We start from the raw sequence: 20,334 nt of genomic DNA, 5'->3' as shown, positions 1-20,334 counted from the left end.
TGTTTCATATTGTTAGAGTCATACAAAATATAATTTAGTGTCTTTACATAACATTTTAAAAATCAAGTCATGTAGTGTTTTTGTTTTGTTTTGGTAGGTTGTGGGGCTTTAACTCAGGGCCTAGGTGCTGTCTATGAGCTTTTTTGCTTAAGGCTAGTGTTTTATCACTTTGAGCCACAACTCCACTTCTAGTTTTTGTCTCATGAGGACTTTTCTGCCCAGGCTGGTTTCAAATCATGATCCTCAGACCTCAGCCTCCCAAGTGGCTAGGATTTTCAGGCATGAGCCACCAGTGCCTGGTTTGTATCAGTGCTTTATATTGCTGTAGGATATTCCTGGACTGAGCACAGCACTGCTATCTGTAATTCCAGCTACTCTGCCTAGAAGCAGAGAAGGGAAGACCAGGGCTTGAAACCAGCTAGGGCAAAACGTTAGCAAGACTCCACCCATTCTCAGCAAGCCAGGTGTAGAAGCTAGGGTCTGTACTAGGAAAAATACAAAGGGTGTATGAAACTAATCTTAGCTGCTCATCTAAATCTTTGCTGACAGGTTTACAAAGAACAAATCTACAGCAGTGCGAAAACATTTTATTTATGAAAGTCTTTAGTATACAACTCAGAAGCTCTACATAGATACAAGGAACAGGATGTACTTAACAAATTCTCTTGTCTTTTAGTGTAAGGTTTAGTAAGTGTGACAGAACACAGTAATACTTAGAAGCAGTAAATCTTTTCTGTGGTATTGGCCATGGGACCTAGGGCATAGTTTTCTATCATACCCACTAGCCCTCTTAAATTTTGATTTGGATCTGTAGCTATTATTTTTAAATAAGCAAGGATAGAATGAGCTGTAGAATTTTAAGAATATAGTAAATGAAAATTACACAGTGATATAAACACAAGTGCTTATACTCTTTTACATTTTTCAGAGTTACAGTATTGGTGCCATAATTAAATGATTGGCCCAGTTTAAAACTGCTAGATTTTCTAGTAGCTAGATTTTCTAGTATGGAGGGTGCTGAGCTGCATTTCTACTCTATCTCTACTGAAGCTGTGGTATAAGTAGCTGCCATCAGGTCATGCTTTTGCCCACAATGTTAGAACTGAGAGGAATCTTGACATTAAAAGTACCTAAGTTAATAATATCAAGGATGAGTCTCCTTAGAAAATGTAATGTACAGAGGCTTAGATAAAAACCCACTGCAAAGAATGCTACCCCCCCCCCCCCCGCCCCGGTTTCAGGACTTGAACTCTGGGCCTTGGTGCTATCCCTGAGCTTCTTTGCTCAAAGCTAGTGTTCTACACCACAGCACCACTTCTGGATTTTTCTGAGTAGTTTATTGGAGATAAAAGTTTCACAGATGTTCCTGCACAGCTGGCTCTAAACCATGATACTTGGATCTCAGCCTCTATGTAGGTAAGATTACAGGCGTAAGCCACCCATGCCTAGTGAATTTTTGAGCTTTAAGATGATAATTTTCAGAGCTATTGGACCTGAAGAACCCAGGGACAGTACATAGATAACAGATAAAAGTCAACAGGGAAACAAGAGCTTCTGACTAATGAAGGGGGGACAGTAGAAAAATATTTACAAAGAAAAACAGGAATGAAGAAATATTAACCAGACATTAAAAAATTAGTTGTTTTTAATCATATTGAGGCCCCTTCGGGCACCCAACACCTTTTCTTTCTTCTCCTTTCGTTCTTGCTCACGCTTTTTCCGTTGCTCTTCCCTAAGAGGAACAGGTGGGTCATAGGTTAGGTCCTAGCGGTGCCACTACTTCAAACTAGTACACAAACTTAAATGACATCTAACACACTTGTGAAAATATTCTACTATCTGGTCGTGTTGTTCAAAGGGCTAGAAGTAGGCATTTGTGTTTTCTGTGACCTCAGGATTTTAAAATCATGCATGGAATGGAACCAGAAGTTACTGACTACAGTGATTTAGTCTATCAAAAATCACACTCACATGTCAGGCACTAGCGGCTCACATCTGTAATCCTAACTACTCGGGCGGCTGAGCTCTGAGGGTTGCTGTCTGAAGCCAGCCTGGGTAAGAACGTCTGTGAGACACATCTCCAATTAAGTCAATAAAAAGCTGGACATGGAGCTGTGGCTCAAGTTGTGGAGTGCTAGCTTCGAGCACATAAGCTCAGGGACCCTGAGTTCAATCCCCAGGTTGGGAACCAAAAAATAAATAAATAAAATGTAGCCAGTTGGCCGGTGGCTCACACCTGTAATCTTAGCTACTCAGGAGGCTGAGATCTGAGGATCCCAGTTCAAAGCCAGCCTGGACAGGAAAGTCTAAGAGACTCTTCAATTAACCACCAGAAAACCAGAAGTAGTGATGTGGTTCAAGTGGTAGAGCACCTAAGCCTTGAGCTGAAGAGTTAAGGACATGCCCAGGCCCAGAGTTCAAGCCCCAGACCACCACCAAAAAAAAAAAAAAAAAGTTTAAATTCCCAATCACATGGTCTGGTCCAGAGCTAAAATTAGAAGCAGGATCTACTACTGACTTTGACCTGTGTGTGTGTGTGTATATATTATTTTTTTTTTTTTTGGTCGGTCATGGGGCTTGAACTCTGGGCCTGAGCGCTATCCTTGCGCTGTTCAGCTCCCGGGGAGCGCTCTACCACTTGAGCCACAGCACCACTTCCAGTTTTCTAGAGGTTTATTGGAGATAGGAGTCTCAGGGTCTTTCTTGCCCGGGCTGGCTTCGAACTGTGATCCTCAGATCTCAGCCTCCTGAGTAGCTAGGATTACAGGAGTGAGCCACCGGCGCTGGGCTTTTTTTTTTTGTCGTGGGGCCTGACCTCTGGGCCTGGGCGCTGTCCCTTAGGTCTTCAGCTCAAGTCTAGCACTCTACCACTTGAGGCACAACACCACTTCTGGCTTTTTCTGCTTATATGGTGCTAAGGAATTGAGCCCAGAGCCTCATGCACGTAAGGCAAGCGCTCTAACACTGATACACCTTCCTAGCCCTCTATTATATTTTTCTAGAGATCATTAAGTTAAAAAAAGCCCAGGATCATCATGTTAACTAACTTTTGTTTCTTTTGTGTGTGAGTTTGAACTCAGGGCCCTCTTGTCTGCCTTTCTCTCTCAAGGCTGGTGCCCTACCACTTGAGCCACAGTTCTACTTCTGGCTTTTTCCTGGTTAATTAGACTTTTCTGCCTAGTCTGACTTTGAACTATGATTCTCAGATTCTAGCCTCCTGAGTAGCCAGGATTACAAGTGAGAGTCACTGGTGTCTCGCTCTTATCAGCTACCTAATAACACATGGCAAAGGCTTTAGCAGAAGCTGGTATAGACAAGAATCAAGGGATGGTGGCCCTGTGTGAGGAGAGTGCTCGTCAGTGGTTCTTATCTCACCCAGGACCAGCTGCCACCAAGCAGCAGTGATCTGGGTACAACTTGCTCTTGTGGTAAAGAAAGCCTCCAAAGTCCTGGATTTAATATCTCATGTTCCTTGTTTCTTTGAGAGTAATTTATATCCACCCAGGACCTAGGTCCCCTGGGCCTTTGAGCATTGAGGTCTGGAGGGATACTGCGTGCACTGCCTGGGAGAATAAGTCATGCAAGACCTGTGCTTTGAGTTTTCTGAATCACCGGTACAATTCTGTACATAAAGCAGATATTTGGGCTCAATCTAAACCTGATTTGGAATCCGTCACCCTAGAGCCTAGTCACACTATTACAGATTCTATAGATTCCTCCTTGTAGTCTGGATATGTTTTATATCCCATGGGTTCATGTGCTGGAAGCTTGAGCCACAATATAATGTGCTAGGCTCCGTAAGAGTGGAGCCTGGTAGAGTATGTGGGTATTGCCCTTTGAAAGGTTGGGTTTTGAGGGACTAAGTAGAAAATGAGGCCACTGTGTTTGAGCTCTTCACATGCTGCTATTTTTTTTTTCAGTAGCAGGGAATAAGCTCAGAGCCTTCTGCTTCTTAGGCAAACACTATCACTTGAGCATTCTAGCCTCTTGAATGTGCTTACGCCACGTGATCCATCCACCATGTGAAACACCAGAGTGCGAAGCTCCCCCAGTGCCTGACTTGCTTGCACTTTCAGACCCTGAGCCAAAGGAAATGTACTTCACGAAGCAATACTGTTTTCTTGTAAAATGGATTAAGTTAGCCACTTCTGACCTTCCTGATACTACTAATGAGACTACCCTATCTTTTGGAGGTGCTTTTGTATACTGTGGTTTGAAATTAGAAACATTCTCAAACTGGATAATTATTTACTCACCGGGTTTGGAGAGGAGGCTGTTTGTAAGATTTCTTATAGACGCTGACTCTGCTTGCATGTTCAGTGAGAGAATTATTTTCTTTAGAGTGTCCCCATGGTTTCAGCTTTCCTAATGTAGCACAAACAATTTATAGATATCTTATTTACAAGTCTGTTGTCTTCATCTGTGGCTACTTGCTTCCTAGCAGCATTTATACTGTTTCACATAATTCCTAGTACATCCCAAAATACTTAGATTCCATATTCCAGATATGTCAGGTTTTTCTTCTAAAAATGAATATGTGTCCTATTTTTAAATTCCTATGAAGTCTCAGAAAAAAAACTTATACAAAAACACCCTTAACAGATTCCAAAAGAAACTATTACAGGGCTGAGAATGTAGCTTAGTGGTAGAGTGCTTGCCTAGCAGACATGAAGCCCTGGGTTCGATTCCTCAGTACCACATAAACAGAAAAAACTGGAAATGATGCTGTGGCTCAAATGGTAGAGTGCTAGCCTTGAGCAAAAAAGCTCAGGGATAGGGACCAAGCCCTGAGGTCAAGCCCCAGAATTGGCAAAAAAGAAAAAAGAAAGAAACTTACAACCAAGTATCATTTATGCTAATATTACTGAGATATTATACTTAATATTAAAGTAGCATTTTGAGCTGAGTGTCAGTGGCTTATGCCAGTAATTCTAGCTACTCGAGAGGCTGAGATCTGAGGATCATGGCTTGAAGCCAGATTGGGCAGGAAAGTGTGTGAGACTCATCTCCAATTCACCACCAGAAAACCAGAAGCAGCACTGTGTCTTAAAGTGGGAAGAGTGTTATCCTTGAGTGAAGAAGCTCAGGGATAGTACCTGTGTGGAGTTCAAGTCCCACAACTGACCTTACCCCCCACCCCTGCAAAAAAAAGAAAAAGCATTTTACCAGTGTATTTCTGTTATTCTGACTCTATTAACCTATTACAATGCACTGAGAATGGAGTTGGGACTATTCTGTTGGGAGTAGAACTGGAACTAGATCCAGCAGTTCTCATTTCTAGGTATTTACCCAGAAGATTCACAATTTGTTTATTGACAAGACTCCTGCACTCCCATGTTAAGAGCACTACTAGTACTCACAGTAGACAGGCCATGGAATCAGCCTAGTGTCCATCAACAGATGAATGGATAAAGAACATCATCAGTGTACATAATAGGATATTGTCAGCCTGGACAAAGATGGAAATCCTATCATTTGCAGCAACTTGGATTGGAATTGGTATACACCAAGTCAAGTAAGCCAGACATGAGAAAGCACACACTGCATGTTCTCTTGTGTGTGGAATCTGAAACAACTGAACTCAAAAGCAGAGTGGGACTGTGGTGGAGAAGGGTCGGCAGGACTGGGGAGGTACGGGTTAGAAACAGAAGATTTCAGTTAGGGGAAATAAAACAGGTATATTGTATAATATGACTCTGGTTAACAATGTATTATTATATATTTGAAAGTTACTAAAAATTACTAAGTTACTAAAAGTTACTAAGATTAAAAAAAAGGTACAAAGGCTCAGATACTATGTACCTACCATATTCATAGTAGTGTTCAAAACAGACAAAAAGTGAGAAGTTAGCATGGGCTAACTTTTCAATTTTTCTTGATACTAGCTGAAATTATATTAATTTTGAGTAGTGATATTGTTTACAAGTTATAACTTTGGTTAAAGTGTAAATAAACCAATTAATTTTAAATTATGGGTCTATCTGGAAGCAGGGACAAGGGAAGGAATTGTAAATAAAGTGTGGCTTCTGCTCAGTTAGCAGAAGTTGTTCATTTATGCATTAATTGATTTTTAGTGTTGGGGATCAAACCCAGGGCTGGCCTCATGTATGCTAGGCAAGCATTTTCACATTGATCTACACTCACATTTTTCCCCCTCATCTTTACATAATCATTTACTCTGAAGACTTATATAGGCTCCATAGCAGCAAACACCCACCTTTGTGTGGCTCATAGTTGAGGGGACGAGACAAACTTGCTTTCAGATCAAACACTGGTTTCTTATCGGAGACTGGAGTCTTCATTGCCATGGTTGTCAACTTGAATGGAGTAATGACTAAAAAAAAAGACCCCAAAACATCAGAGGGCTTAGTTAGACCAAAGACCTATTATAGTTCTTTTCATTTTTTAAATCATATCATCAATGGGTTTTTCTGTGATCCTCCCAATCACTTCCTGCAGGATGAAGTTTTTGCACATGATTTTGTACATGTGGAAAGGATTTAAGAGTGTTTTATTTTATTTTACCAGAAGCAGAATTCCCCTTGGTGGTCTTTAACTTGGGTGTTCCGAGCACAGCCTGGCTTTTGGGGGTAATCCCAGATAGAGACACATGTGGAGACTTTCTGGCTGGAGTCTTGGTCAGTGAACCCTTATGTTCGTTATCTTTAGTAGCAGCTGAAAACCTAAAATGACAGTGGAGGGCATCACGAGAGTACTTATGGCAGGAGGTAAAAGCACTGGACCATCACCAGGCAGATACGGTAGAGGACATTAACCATGGTAAGGCTTGTGGTATATGCCTGCAGGCTTCAGGTTAGAGTTCAGGAACCAACTGGAGATGCTCTCCTTTTCTGCTTATTCCTGGTGAAGTTAGTTTCACTTTTATATTTAAGCCAATGGAATAATTTATTTCTAGTAAGCATACAGCAAACTAATAAAATCAAGATTATCTATCTATATACATACACATGTCTTATTTTCTGTCTTAAAAATAAAACCTGTGCTTAAGGATATTGGATCGAACAAGAAAACTGAATACAAATGACAAGATTCTTTGTTCTCAATCCTTTTTTACTTCCTTTTCTGTTTTCCCCCTTTAAGCAAACACTAGAATGAATCTGAAGGCTGTTGTTCAATGCTGGACAGCTTGTCTAACATGTTCAAGGACTGAGTTCGATCTCTATTACCAAAAAAACCCCCAAACAAAAAGATTTAAAAACTAAACATATTTAGAAGGTTTGGAGTGATCTCTTTACCTGACGTTCATTTTGGTTGCTGAGAGCGTGGTCCGCCTGATTGACCCCTTCAGACACACTGCGCTCTGCCTTGTAGGGTTGCGGGACTGGCCTGGAGAGTGGCACTTTTGTGTGGGAGTGCAGGCCACAGGGAGTCTTCCTCTGGGAGGAACTGGAGTCACTACCTTTCCCTTACTGCCAGGCTGCTTCTGAGAAAGAAATGTACCACTTTAAAAGCTTGGTTGCCAACATAGTACTGTGTCCAAACAGCAGAGTTCAGGGCTGGGAAGGTGGCTCAGTGGTAGAGCGCTTGCCTTGCATGCATGAGGCCCTGGGTTCGATTCCTCAGCACCACATAAGCAAAAAGAAAAAAGCTGGAAGTGGCCCTGTGGCTCAAGTGGTAGAGTGCTAGCCTTGAGCTGAAGAGCTGAGGGATAGCACCTAGGCCCAGAGTTCAGGCCCCACGACCAGACCCCCCCCAAAAAACAAAACAAACAGCAAAGTGCAGAAGACTGCCTCCATTACCCTGCTACATGCCAACGATTACATGACTAGCATCCCTTCCTAGCTAACTTGTATAGCCACTGTGCCATTACCTGTCTACAGGCAACACCTGTCTGTGTTGCTATGGTGATTCAGATGGAAAGAGCAATGTCTAGATTTGCCAAAAAATGTGGCACAAGAAAGCTTCTCTTGCTGGGCACTGGTAGCTCATGCCTGTAATCCTAGCTACTCAGGAGGCTGAGATCTGAGGATTGTGGTTCAAAGCCAGCCTGAGCAGGAAAGCCCGGAGATAAGTGAGACACTTATATCCAATAAACCACCAGAAAACCGGAAGTGGCGCTGTGGCTCAAGTGGTAGAGTGCTAGCCTTGAGCTGAAGAGCTGAGGGACAGCGCCCAGGCCCTGAGTTCAAGCCCCACGACCAACAACAGCAAAAAGGAAAGCCTCTTAGCCACCATATACCCAGTCACTTCACAGCCAGAGAAAACAATGTAGCAGCACAGTTCCTAACAGCTAGAAAGGAAGGAAACAATGATTTTTCTACCAAGGATACATTAAATACACTCCTCAAGAATCTCCTAAATGTATTCAGCATTCAAGCCCCATGACCGACCCCTCCCCCCCCAAAAAAGAGAACCCCTATGTTGTTAGATCAGGATGAATGACTCAAAGAATTTATGCCAGGTAATCCACATAATCTATCTCCCTTCAAACAACATTTTACTATTTTTTTTGCTTTAACTATTTCTTACAAGGTCTCATTTCTTCCTGGGGTCTGACTTCCAATGCAATCCTCCTACCTATAAACCCAAAGAAAATCGAGGGAAGAAGGGAAAGTAATGTTCACTGTGAAATTGCTATGGAGGGTCCCACTTGGTCGTCTTTTTTTAGACATTGGGAAAGTACAAAGGATAAATAGGTATTTTTCTATTATTACTCTAGGATCTGTTGCAAGAAGAAACAACCACATTACCACATTAGAGACAGGACGATTGAAGTTGACATATACAAAAGTAAATTGTGACTTAAGCATTAAACAGTGGGAATAATACAATTAGTAGAAAAGGGCTGGGAGCATGCTCAGGTGGGGGAGAGCCTGCTGAACAAGTGCAGTGCCGCATGCAGACTCGACTCCTAACCCCTAGAAGAAAAGTGAAAATAAATACAGGAGTATACTTTACAATCTCAGGACAGGAAAAGCCTCTAGGCATGCCAAAAACATCAAAGCCTTAAAAGAGCAAGGTAGGTTTTAACTAGCAAAGCTGAAAGACTAATTGTGGAAAGGGATTTGGAATGTGAAGTATTAGGCTAGGATGACAATCTCTGTTTCCTTATAGTCCATCAGCCATAGGGAAGTGACTGTAATGGCCGCTGCTTCTCTAGTCTCCAAACAGATCATTCCAAATCTGACAGAACAAGGTGGGTGGAAGGTGAGATTCTAGAACTGAACTCACTCAGATGGGGCCAGCAGGCTTAAATAACACTGAAACTAAGAAAAGTGCTTCATTTTCTTTATCTTCAAGAAAGAACAACTCAGTGAGACTCCTATCTCCAACAAACCACTAGAAAACTGGAAGTGGCGCTATAGTTCAAGTGGTAGAGCGCTCTCCTTGAGCTGAAGAGCTGAGGGACAGCGCCCAGGCCCAGAGTTCAAGACCCACAATTGGCAAAAAAAAAAAAAAGAACCCCTGTGTGAGCCAGATGCCGTGGCTCACGCCTGTAATCCTAGCTACTCAGGAGGCTGAGATCTGAGGATTGTGGTTCAAAGCCAGCCCAGGGAGAAAAGTACCCTCGAGATTCTTATCTCCAATTAACAACTCAAAAACCAAAAATAGAGCTGTGGCTTAAAGTGGTAGACTGCTAGTCTTGAGTAAAAGAGGTTAGAGCAGTGACCAGGCCCTGAGTTCAAGCCCCAGGACCGACAAAAAAAGGAAAAAGAACCTCCATTTTGTTAGATCAGGACGAAGGACTGAAATTTATGCCATGATTGGCTTTGACGCTGTTTGCTAAAAAGAAAAAAAAGTGTCTTCAACATCCACCCTTTTAATTAAGCTCACCACCAAGAAGCTTACGTCTATTTTTAAAAAGTTCCTTATGACTTTTCACTTTGGACTGAGGGAGTGGCTCAAGTAGTACTTTCTTAGCAAGCTCAGAGCCCTGAGTTCTAACCCTAGTTCAGCCATAAAAAATTATGAACATGAGTTGTTTTTTTTTTCTCTTTTGGCCCTAGATGCCAGAAAACTTGAAATTTAGCAGTAATAGAAACAGCCCCTACCCCCACCTGCCACATGGAGCCTTCTGCTCCCTTTTAAATAGACTTCTTGTTATTTTCCTATATTTAATACCACAAACACAGGCATTGTTCTTGAGAAACAGGCAGAGGTAGTCAGCCCTCTATCTGGCAGCTCCCAGCACATGTCTAGTTCTGAGGATGCCGTCTAAATGCACCTAAGGGTGCCCAGCATCTCTCTCCTTGAATAATGTGCACTGACAGCTGTTACAGCAGGAACCTTTCAGCCACTAAGATGCCCCACCTTCCTTCAGGAAAGTGACAAGGGAACGAAGGTGGCTCCAGCCAGAAATGAATTCATTCTTGATGAACGTGACAGACAAACCACCTGGCCCACAAGAACAGAAAAATTTACTGCTAATACTGTGGAAGGAGCGCCCTATCTGCTCCCCTTACAGGGGTCAAAAATCCTCAGAGTGGCGGAAAGCAATTCTAAGGCAAAGATATGTTCATCTGATAGGTAAAGAAATACAGCCCTGCCAGGTAGTGTTCACACACAACGCTGGGTGCTGGTGGCTCATGCCTATAATCTTAGCTACTCAGGAAGTGCAGATCTGAAGGATGATAGTTCAAAGTCAGCCTGGGCAGAAAAAGACAAGAGATGACATCCTCAATTAACCAGTAAAAACAAAAACAAAAATCTAGGCACAAAGTATGGCTCAAGAAGTAGAATACCAGGAAGTGGCGCTGTGGCTCAAGCGGTAGAGCACTCGCCTTGAGCTGAAGAGCTCAGGGACAGTGCCCAGGCCCAGAGTTCACGACCCACGACCGACAAAAAAATAAATAAATAAAAATAAAACCACACCAGAGGATTTAAAAAAAAAGTAGAATACCATTCATGAGTGAAAAGTCCAATGAGAACATGAGTCTCTGAGTTCAAGCTCTCCTACTGACACACACACACACAAAGGAAGGAAGGAAGGAAGAAAAGAAGGAAGGAAGGAAAAGAGAGAGAGAAAGAAACTAAGACAAAGAGAGGGAGGGAGGAAGGAAGGAAAAGAAAAACAATACTGTTTCTATAAGCCATGGGACAACATGTTTAAAGATTAGAAACCAATACTTTTAGTCCCATTAGGAACATGATTGTTTTTTGTTTGTTGTAGGGCCTGAATTCCGGGCCTGGGCGCTGTCCCTCAGCTCTTCAGCTCAAGGCTAGCACTCTACCACTTGAGTCACAGTGCCACTTCCCAGTTTTTCTGCTTATGTGGTGTTAAGGAATGGAACCCAGTGCCTCATGCATGCAAGGCAAGCGCTCTACCACTGAGCCACCTTCCCACCCCAGGAACATGAATTTTATCTAGGCTTGGTGGTAGCTCTATAATCACAGCACTCAGGAAGCAGAAGCAGAAGGATTAAGAGTTGAAAGCCAGCCTGGGCACAGTGAGATCCTTGGTTGAAAAAAAAAAGAACATGGATTTTTTTCTGCATACCTTCAGTTCATTCAATGAGTTGTGCTCTTCAAAATGTTTCCTTTTTCTCTTAATATATTCATCAATGGACTCCATTCCCTTAAAATGAGCTTCATGAAGCTTCTTAAAGTCTAGAAAATTCCCCAAAAATATGAAAATAAGCAAGACAAAACCCATTTATTCACTTTCTCTTTTTGTATCTTTCTTTTCTTTTTTTTTTTGGGGGGGGGATCTGGTCGTGGGCCTGAACTCTGGGCCTGGGTGCTGTCCCTCAGCTCTTCAGCTCAAGGCTAGCGCTCTACCACTTGAGCCACAGCGCCACTTCCGGCTTTTTTTTTTGCTTATGGGTGATGAGAAATCCAACCCAGGGCCTCAAGCAAGCAAGGCAAGCGCTTTACCACTGAGCCACCTTCCCAGCCTGTTGTTGTTTATGGGGCTTTTACTCTTGCCTGGCTACTGTCCTTGAGCTATTTTCCTCAAGACTAGTGCTCTCAGCACCACTTCCAGTTTTCTGGACTTTCTTGCCCAGGCTGGCTTTGACTAGTGATCCTGAGATCCCAGCCTCCTGAGTAGGTACAATTACAGGTATGAGCCATCAGCACCTGGTGAAAGTTCTAATTTTTTTTTTTTTTTTGTCAGTAATGGGGCTTGAACTCTGGGGCTGAGTGCTGTCCTTCAGCTCTTCAGCTCAAGGTGAACGCTCTACCACTTGAACCACATCGCCACTTCCAGTTTTCTGGCAGTTTATTGGAGATTAGAGTCTTAATGGACTTTCCTGCTGGGCTGGCTTTTAACCGAGATCCTCAGATATCAGCCTCCTGATTAGCTAGGATTATAGACGTGAGCCACTGACACCTGGCTAAAAGTTCTAATTTGGGGAGGGGTCCAGTCGTGGGCCTGAACTCTGGGCCTGGGCACTGTCCCTCAGCTCTTCAGCTTGAGGCTAGCGCTCTACCACTTGAGCCACAGTGCCACTTCCGGCTTTTTTCTTTTATGGTACTGAGGAATCGAACCCAGGGCCTTAAGCATGCAAGGCAAGCGCTCTACCACTGAGCCACCTTCTCAGCCCTGAAAGTTCTCATTTTAAACACTTAAGTTTCTGGAAACTTGGGGCAAATCATGGTCATCTTATAAACTGTAAGGCAGTCACCATCTTTGGGTTGTCCACTTTCCTAAGTGACATCTTGGTTTACTAAGGAGAAGCCATAGCCCAATGGCCAACAACAAGAAAAAGCTCTAGACTAAGGGCTTATAAGTGGTTGACAAGTAGCCTTGAGTGAAAAAGCTCAGGGTAATACCCAGGCCCTGGTATTATCACCACCACCACCACCACCACCAAAAAAAAAAAAAGTGAGAAGTTTTACAAGTCCAAAGCCAGATTTTTTTTGGGGGGGGTCTGGTTATGGTCTGAACTCTGGGCCTGGGCGCTGTCCCTCAGCTCTTCAGCTCAAGGCTAGCGCTCTACCACTTGAGCCTGTACAGCACCACTTCCAGCCTTTTTTTATCCCTCCTTATGTGGTGCTGAGGAATCGAACCCAGGGCTGCATGCATGCAAGGCAAGCGCTCTACCACTGAGCCACCTTTCCAGCCCCCAAAACCAGATTTTTTTAGATTAGAAACTTAGTAGACAGTGGTTACTGTTCTCAGAATGCCACATTCCACATTCATTCATTCTTTCATTCATCAGGCATTAATGGAATCCCTTCCTACCAAACATGCTTCATTAAGTAATCAGTAATAGGAAAAATATTCTCAATGTGGGCATCCACCTGCTGAAACAGGATGTAGAATCACTTCTACTTTACTGAGGAAGTCAGGCTGTTAAGGAAAAACTGCCCAAGATCTGGAAACTAGAAAATGAGAGCAGAACATATGATCCTGGCTCTGCATCTGTACAGTTACTTGTTATAGCCACAGCCTTTGCCACCCACATCTTAAGAGGCCCAAACCTTTCCCAGTGTTTGTGCACACACTTACTTGGAGTAGTAGCTGCAGTTTTTTTACTATTTGCAAGTTTGGAAAATCCATCTGTATAGAGAGACTTTCTTTCTGAAGGTTCCTTCAAATCTTCCTTACCTAAATCCAAAGACACAAAACTAATCAAAGACAGGTTTCCAGTAAGCTCTAATGCTAGAATAATCAAGATGACTTTTTAAAAATATTGCTAGTACTGGAGGTTTCAACTTGGTTTCTTGATTTTCTACAGTTTATGCTCAAGGCTGGCACTCTACCACTTGAGCCATATTTCTACTTTTCTTGGTTATTTGGAAATAACAATCTGTGGATTTGTCTCCAAACCTCAATCCTCAGATCTCAGTAGTCTGACTAGATAGGATTACAGGCATGAGCCTGGGGCTTGAACTCAGGGCCTGGACACTGTCCCTGAGCTTCTATTTTTTTTTTTTGGGGTCAGGTTGTGGGGCCTGAACTATGGGCCTGGGTACTGTCCCTCAGCTCTTCAGCTTAAGGCTAGCGCTCTACCACTTAAGCCACAGCGCCACTTCCAGCTTTATTCTTTTTGCTTATGTGGTGCTGAGGATTCGAACCCAGGGCCTCAGGCATGCAAGGCAAGCACTCTACCACTGAGCCACCTTCCCAGCCCAGTCCCTGAGCTTCTTTTGCCCAAAACCAGTACTCTACCACTTGAGCGACAGAGCTATTTCTAGTTTTTTCTGTTTATGTGGTTCTGAGGAATTGAACCCAGGACTTCATGTATGATAGGCAAGGACTCCACTATGAAGCATATTCCTAGCTCCTAAAACTATCTTTTAAAAACATACATTTTGGGCTGGGAAGGTGGCTGAGGGGTAGAGTGCTTGCTTTGAATGCATGAGGCCCTGGATTCAATTTCTCAGCACCACATAAGCAGAAAAAGCCAGAAGTGGCGCTGTGGCTCAAGTGCTAGATCGCTAGCCTTGAGCTGAAGAGCAGAAGGGACAGTGCCCAGGCCCAGAGTTCAGGCCCTATGACCAGCAAAAAAAAAACCAATTTCAGCCAGGTACTGATGGCTCACACCTGTAATCCTAGCTACTCAGGAGGATCATGGTTCAAAGCCAGCCCAGGCAGGAAAGTCTGTGAGACTCTTATCTCCAATTAAACACCAGAAAACTGTTAGTGGCGCAGGGGCTCAAGTGGTAGAGCATTGGGCTTGAGCTGAAGAGCTCAGGGTCAGTGCCCAGGCCCAGAGTTCAAGCCCTACAACAACAACAAAAACAAAAAACAAAAAATGAAAAAAAAAAACACATTTTCTATCTCAAAATAAAATTTCTCTAATTACTTAAAAAGTTTCAGGGTGGACTGAGAAACCACACTAATAAGATCAGGTGAGGATGTGCACGCCTGTTATCCTAGGTATCCAGGAGCAGGTCAGTAGTTCAAGGCCGTGCCTAGGCAAAAAGTTAGCCAGCCCTCATCGTAACCAGTAAGCCAGGTGTGGTGGCATGTGCCTGTCACTCCTGCTATTCAGGAGGAGTGAACAGGAAGATTATGGTCAGGCCAGCCAAGGAAACACACCAGACCCTATTAAAAAAATAGTAACTAAAGGACAAAAGGATTCGAGGAATGACAAATAAAAAACAGAGGGAAAGGGGGAGGGAAACCATGCTAATAAGCTTTTCACACTCTGTACACTTGTATGAGAAAGTGCTTGTTGTTTAAGAAACACACATTAGGTGTCCAGGGCCCTGTGTACTGTACGGTGGAGGAAGCAAATAAGACCTTTACCAGACTTGTGGCTGGCTGAGGACTCTCCTGTTCCCGAGGGATTACCTTCCCTAAACTACCAGTCTTATTCTACTTCCTATAAAAGTCAGGGCTTGTAATATAGTTCTGGGATAGAGCTTGATGTTCTGCATTTGATCCTTAATACTTGCGGGGGAGTGGGGGAGAAATTAAAAGATGACCCGATGGTCTTCGGCATTTGGTTCTAGCTTTGAATTACAAGTTCTATAAGCTGGTGTTTTGAGCTGAATTATGATTCCCAGAGATAGGTCTAAGTCCTAACGGCTGGTACCTGTAATATGAAATTGAGAAACCGCCTCTGTACAGACAGTGAAAGGCAAGTTGAGGCACTTTGGGTAGATTTAGATCCAGTAGGACTGGCACCCTTCTAAAACAAGACAGAGGCAACAGTATGATGGCCACAGGCCTAGGAATAGCGGCGAGGAAGACATGGGCGTTAGGAGAGCATGGTCTGAACTCTCAAAAAGTGAGACCATGAAGTCCATACCTTTCATTTCACTTTGGCCTACAGAAACCATATTCCCATCTCCTTGGCTCTGGTCTGGCAGAGAAGAAACTTCGGCAGTAGTTTTGGGATCCTGCTTTTCCTCATTCTGGAATGTAGTAGGATCACTTATTTGTATCTTGGAATGATCCTGCTGAAAATTTTAAAAGGAAACAAAGAATATGAATGTCTCTTACAGCTGGGCGCAGTGGCACATACATGTAAGCAGTCGCATTTGCTTGGGAGGGGAAGACTGGCTCAGGCAAAGCCATCAACAGCTTGGTGGTGAGAAGCCGGCAATAGGTAGGAGGATCTAGGACTGAAGTCTGAATCCACTGACCAAAAAATGCAAGACTCTAATAACTGGCCCAAGTAAGCACCTGTTTAACCAGTGAAAGGCCTTGAGTTCAAATCCCAGTACCACTGAAAGAAAGTAAAGATTGGTATGAAAATAAGGGGAAAAGAGAAGAAGCAAAGTAAGGAGGAAGACTTGAGGGTGGCATTAACAGCTCTGCCTCTCTGCCTCCCCGAGTGCCATGACACTGAACTTGGCAACACTCCTGTTGTACTAGAGACCAATGGAAGAAGCAGGAAGCTGAGTTCGCTTATGGCTCATAAGTCAGGCTAAGAGACCTAGGCAGCCTATATGAAGTCAGAAAACAAGAAATGAGGACCATGCCTGGTGAATGTTACATCTGAGTGAAGAAGAAAGAACACAACCAGAGTCTATGCAAAGCAACGGAGGGAAGCCACAGCGACCCCACTGTTGAACGACTTGAGTGCAGAGTAATCACCTGGGCAGGAGCAGCAGAGCAAAGAGAATTTTAAAACCATACTCTAAGAGGAGCTCGGAGCTGCAGCACAGGGCTCAGCACAGGAGTGTAGAGGGAACGCTCACTAACACCCTGCCAGCTCTGGCACAGGTGGTGCTCTAGTTCAGCTTGCACACTTCATTCACCTGAGAGACAGGCTTCCCGTGGCCTCTCTTGTGCCTGCGCCTTTTCCTTTTGGTGACATGGACGACTGGCTCCTTCCCAGCTTGTTCCTGACTGCTCATCTGTGTCTCAGTCTCATCACAGAAGAAGGCTGCAGTTTCCTTTTCACCCTAAAAAGAGAGATACTGATCTGTCATGTTCTCTCCCATATGGATATAACATAACACCAGATTGCTCCCCGAGACCAAAGTAACTCCACAGAGCGGAAAGTGAGAATGAGTGAGAACCACAACACCTGCGTTATCATAAACTAAAAGCGAAAAGGATGGTTGCGATCCAGAACATCCCACACAGCCCTGCTTATAAAAGGAATCATTGTATGAGGCACTGGGGGTGTGGCCCAGTGGCCTCTGCCAGGTCTTGGATTCAATACCCAGCACCACAGGAGCGGGGAGCGGTCACTGAATGACAATACACTGCACTCTGTAGCGGGCAGGTTGTTTTATTATTCAATGCACAATAATAGCTTAAATGCTATCAACTTTGATACTTACGGAGCACAGAAGAGCTGAGTATGGTGGTATATGCCTGTAATCCCAGCTCTCAGAAGACTGAGGCAGAAAACTGTGACTCTGAGGTTAACCTTAGCTAAGTAGAGAGCCCTGCTGTTTGCTCTAATGGTCTCCAGTATCTCTACTGTTGCAAATTCACTGTGAGGACATCAGGCAAGGCATACAGGTTTCATTCTTCTACTTTTCTTCTTCTAATCCCTTTCCCTCCCTCCCGGCCTATCTCTTGTGATGGTACTGGGCTTGAACTCAGGACCACTGGCTCAGCTTGTATGCTCAGGTAATGGTCTACCACACCTCCAGGCTAACTTTTGGCTGCTTAAGTGGAGATGGAGTCTGACAGACTTTTCTGCCGGGTGTCAGCTTCCTGAGTCGCCAGCATCACAGGCAGTATTGCCTGTTTAAGGACCTCATATTCATTAGGTGACAGGGCATTTTTGATCATTTCTAACAAATAATACCTGGCACTATGACCAATAAATGATCTCTGTGGTGAGAACCTGCATATCTTAAACCATCATAATTGGTGTTGACTGCCCATTACTTTTTTTTTTTTTTTGGCCAGTCCTGGGGCCTGAACTCAGGGCCTAGGCACTGTCCCTGAGCTTCTTTTGCTCAAGGCCAGCACCCTACCACTTGAGTCCCAGCACCACTTCCTGCTTTTTCTATTTATGTGGTAGTAATGAATCGAACCCAGGGCTTCATGCATGCTAGGCAAGCATTCTACCACTGAGTCACATTCCCAGCCCCTAAACACAACTGTTTAGCAGCTAATAATTACTTACCTGACTGTTATTTTCTTTCCTTGCTTCCAGTTTGAGGTGAGCTTTCAAAGATTTTAACAACTTGTCTGCCTGCAGAAGAGATAATTAGAACCAAGTGAAACAAGTGAGAAAAATGTGAAGAGTTTCATCTTATACATTCTTCTCTCATTCATTAAATGTTTTCTGGTCAGGCTGGAGGACCAAGTCTGGATGGACCAAAACTGGCCCTTCAGTTCAGGGACCTCACATCCCAGTGGGAAAGTCAGACAAAAAAAAAAAAAAAAGGCAACTGATGCCAGGCACTTGTGGCTCACACCTGTAATCCTAGCTACTCAGGAGGCTGAGATCTGAGGATCGTGGTTCCAAGCCACCCATGAGACACTTATCTCCAATTAACCACCAGATAACCAGAAGTGGCGCTGTGGCTTAAGTGGTAGAGTGCTAGCCTTGAGCTCAAAAGCTTGGGACAGTGCCCAGGCCCAGAGTTGAAGACCCACGACAGACAAAAAAAAAAACAAAGAAAGAAAGAAAGAGAAAGAGAGAGAGAGAGAGAGAGAAAAAGAGAGAGAAAGAAAGAAAGAAGAAAAAGGCAACTGCAAAACAATGTGAAAGGACCACAAAGCAGCACCAGATGACATGGGCTTATACATCAAAGCTTATGCTCTGAGGGCACATCCTCCAACCCACTCTACCAGAACGCGCTGCATCATTCCAGATATAAGGCACCATTCCAGCTGTATTTTTTTTTTTTTTGGAGGGGGGGAGTCCAGTCGTGGGGCCTGAACTCTGGGCCTGGGCGCTGTCCCTCAGCTCTTCAGCTCAAGGCTAGCGCTCTACCATTTGAGCCACAGCGCCACTTCCTGCTTTTTTCTTTTTGCTTATGTGGTGCTGAGGTATTGAACCCAGGGCCTCATACATCAAGGCAAGCGCTCTACCACTGAGCCACCTTCCCAGCCCTCCAGCTGTATTTTCTACTTGTCCCTTGAACTTCTCTTTGAGGTCTTGTCTAAGATGGAGATGATTGGCATGTTAGAAGACAGACTCTTAGTTCTCTTCCTCTCTTTTCTTTAGTTTTTTTTTTTTCTTTTTGGTCAAGAGCTAGGTAATCCTAGCTACAGAGGAACTGGAAATTAGGGTATCGAGGTTCGAGGCCAGTCTGGGCAAAAAAGTTGTAGAGCTTCCAGCTTCTACCTCAGAACCCCTGGGAGAGGTTGTGTGCAGTTGTTATGCCAGCTACCAGGGAGATGCAATGGTTGGGCTCAATTGGTGTCATCCCCAGCGAGGCGGGGCAGAGCCCACAACAGGAGGCTCACAGCCCGGGTAGGCCTGGCATAAAGTGAGATTCTACCTTCCACGTTTTGTGTTTAGGGATGCAGCCTTGAATAAAATGCTCTTGGTGGGGTGCACCTGTAATCTTAGCTCTAGGGAGGCTGAGAGTAGAAGGCGAGGTTGAGGTTACTCTGTCACAAGACAGGGGAAAAAGGATTCCAGCCAAATAGCAAAAAGCAAAATGACAGGACTGAGTCCAAGGAAGTGAACTCTGCGTAAAATACTGGGGAGCCATTAAACACGACAGCCTAGACATATCCCCGAGGCCCCTCCTTTATTCAAAGAGGTACCTTGGCTCTGATCGTCCTGCTTGAGCTATTTAAAAACATGCCCGACGACTGAGGAGATATTCAGGATGAGGATCACGGCTTGCAAACGCACCGGGGAAACCTCAACTACAATATAGTAAATGTCCCATCCCATAGCGGATCCTCACATTTCCCTCAACACGGCCAGCTGGGACACAGACCCGAGGGGTTTTGAACAGGAGCACCACAACAGCGATCGGTGAACGGCTCGCCAACCCCACCAGACCGGGGCCTATCCGCAGGGGCCGGGTCTCCCAATCACGCACCAAGGGGTCACGGGCTCGACCCCAGTTTGCACTAAGAGGAAACACCGCTGCGGCGCTGCAGCGGCCTCGCAGCCCGCGCTCGGCCCCGCGGCGGCGGGCGCCTCCCGGGCCAGCGCTTCCTCACCCACGGCCCGCGAAGCACCCCAAGTGCTCCGTCACACAACCCAGCCCGCCCCGGCTCTCGGGAGAAGCCACACTCGAGAGGAGGTGACAACCGCGCCTCCACGGGCGCGTTTCGGGCTCTAAACACTGGCTCGGGCCCAGGCGGCGGTCGCGGCCTCTTCCCGGGCCCGTCGCGCCGCCCGCCCGCCGCCCGCCGCACCTTCAGGTTAGCGCGGAGGCCCAGACTCTTGGCCAAGTTCTGCAGGTCTCCGTACTTGAAGGAGTCCAGCTCCGCCGCGGACGGGACGGTCATGGCGTCCTGTAAGACCGGCGACGTGACTAGAACGAGCGCCTTTCAAAACTCTCGCGCCAAGCGTTAGCCCGACCGGCGTTTATATT

General features: G+C 44.7%; 2 protein-coding genes across 5 annotated transcripts in view; one reads left to right on the top strand and one right to left on the bottom strand.

Moving 5' to 3' along the window:
* Ehd4 (EH domain containing 4) overlaps positions 1-20,334 on the top strand; it is a 738,029-nt gene that overhangs the window by 415,860 nt on the left and 301,835 nt on the right. The window lies entirely within an intron of this gene.
* On the bottom strand, positions 1,365-20,302 carry Nusap1 (nucleolar and spindle associated protein 1). Of its 4 annotated transcripts, none has more exons than XM_042687919.1 (11): positions 20,156-20,302; positions 17,952-18,020; positions 16,621-16,767; positions 15,666-15,816; positions 13,415-13,513; positions 11,459-11,568; positions 7,257-7,444; positions 6,526-6,683; positions 6,218-6,334; positions 4,257-4,365; positions 1,365-1,732 (listed from the first exon to the last, which is right to left on the bottom strand). In XM_042687919.1, exons 1-11 carry the CDS (start codon positions 20,246-20,248, stop codon positions 1,636-1,638), a joined length of 1,338 nt encoding a protein of 445 aa, XP_042543853.1. In that variant the 5' UTR covers positions 20,249-20,302; the 3' UTR covers positions 1,365-1,635. The 4 variants fall into 4 exon arrangements, with proteins under 4 accessions (XP_042543853.1, XP_042543854.1, XP_042543855.1 ...); XM_042687920.1 differs by having other exon boundaries at positions 7,257-7,441; XM_042687921.1 differs by having other exon boundaries at positions 15,666-15,813.

The sequence above is a fragment of the Dipodomys spectabilis genome, unplaced genomic scaffold (assembly GCF_019054845.1).
Source record: "Dipodomys spectabilis isolate Male_0828 unplaced genomic scaffold, ASM1905484v1 ptg000108l, whole genome shotgun sequence".
In the NCBI taxonomy this organism is placed as follows: Eukaryota; Metazoa; Chordata; class Mammalia; order Rodentia; family Heteromyidae; genus Dipodomys; species Dipodomys spectabilis.
The sequence above is the reverse complement of the archived record's forward strand: the minus strand, read 5'-3'. Positions and strand labels throughout refer to the sequence as shown.

Excerpts from the sequence above, each read along its gene's own strand:
- Nusap1 (XM_042687919.1), bottom strand. The coding sequence starts at position 20,248 with ATGACCGTCCCGTCCGCGGCGGAGCTGGACTCCTTCAAGTACGGAGAC. Across the intron at positions 16,768-17,951 it reads GGAAAGAAAATAACAGTCAG|GGTGAAAAGGAAACTGCAGC; the intron begins GTAAGTAATTAT and ends CTCTCTTTTTAG. Across the intron at positions 7,445-11,458 it reads ACTCATTGAATGAACTGAAG|AAGCAGCCTGGCAGTAAGGG; the intron begins GTATGCAGAAAA and ends TTTCTTTCTCAG.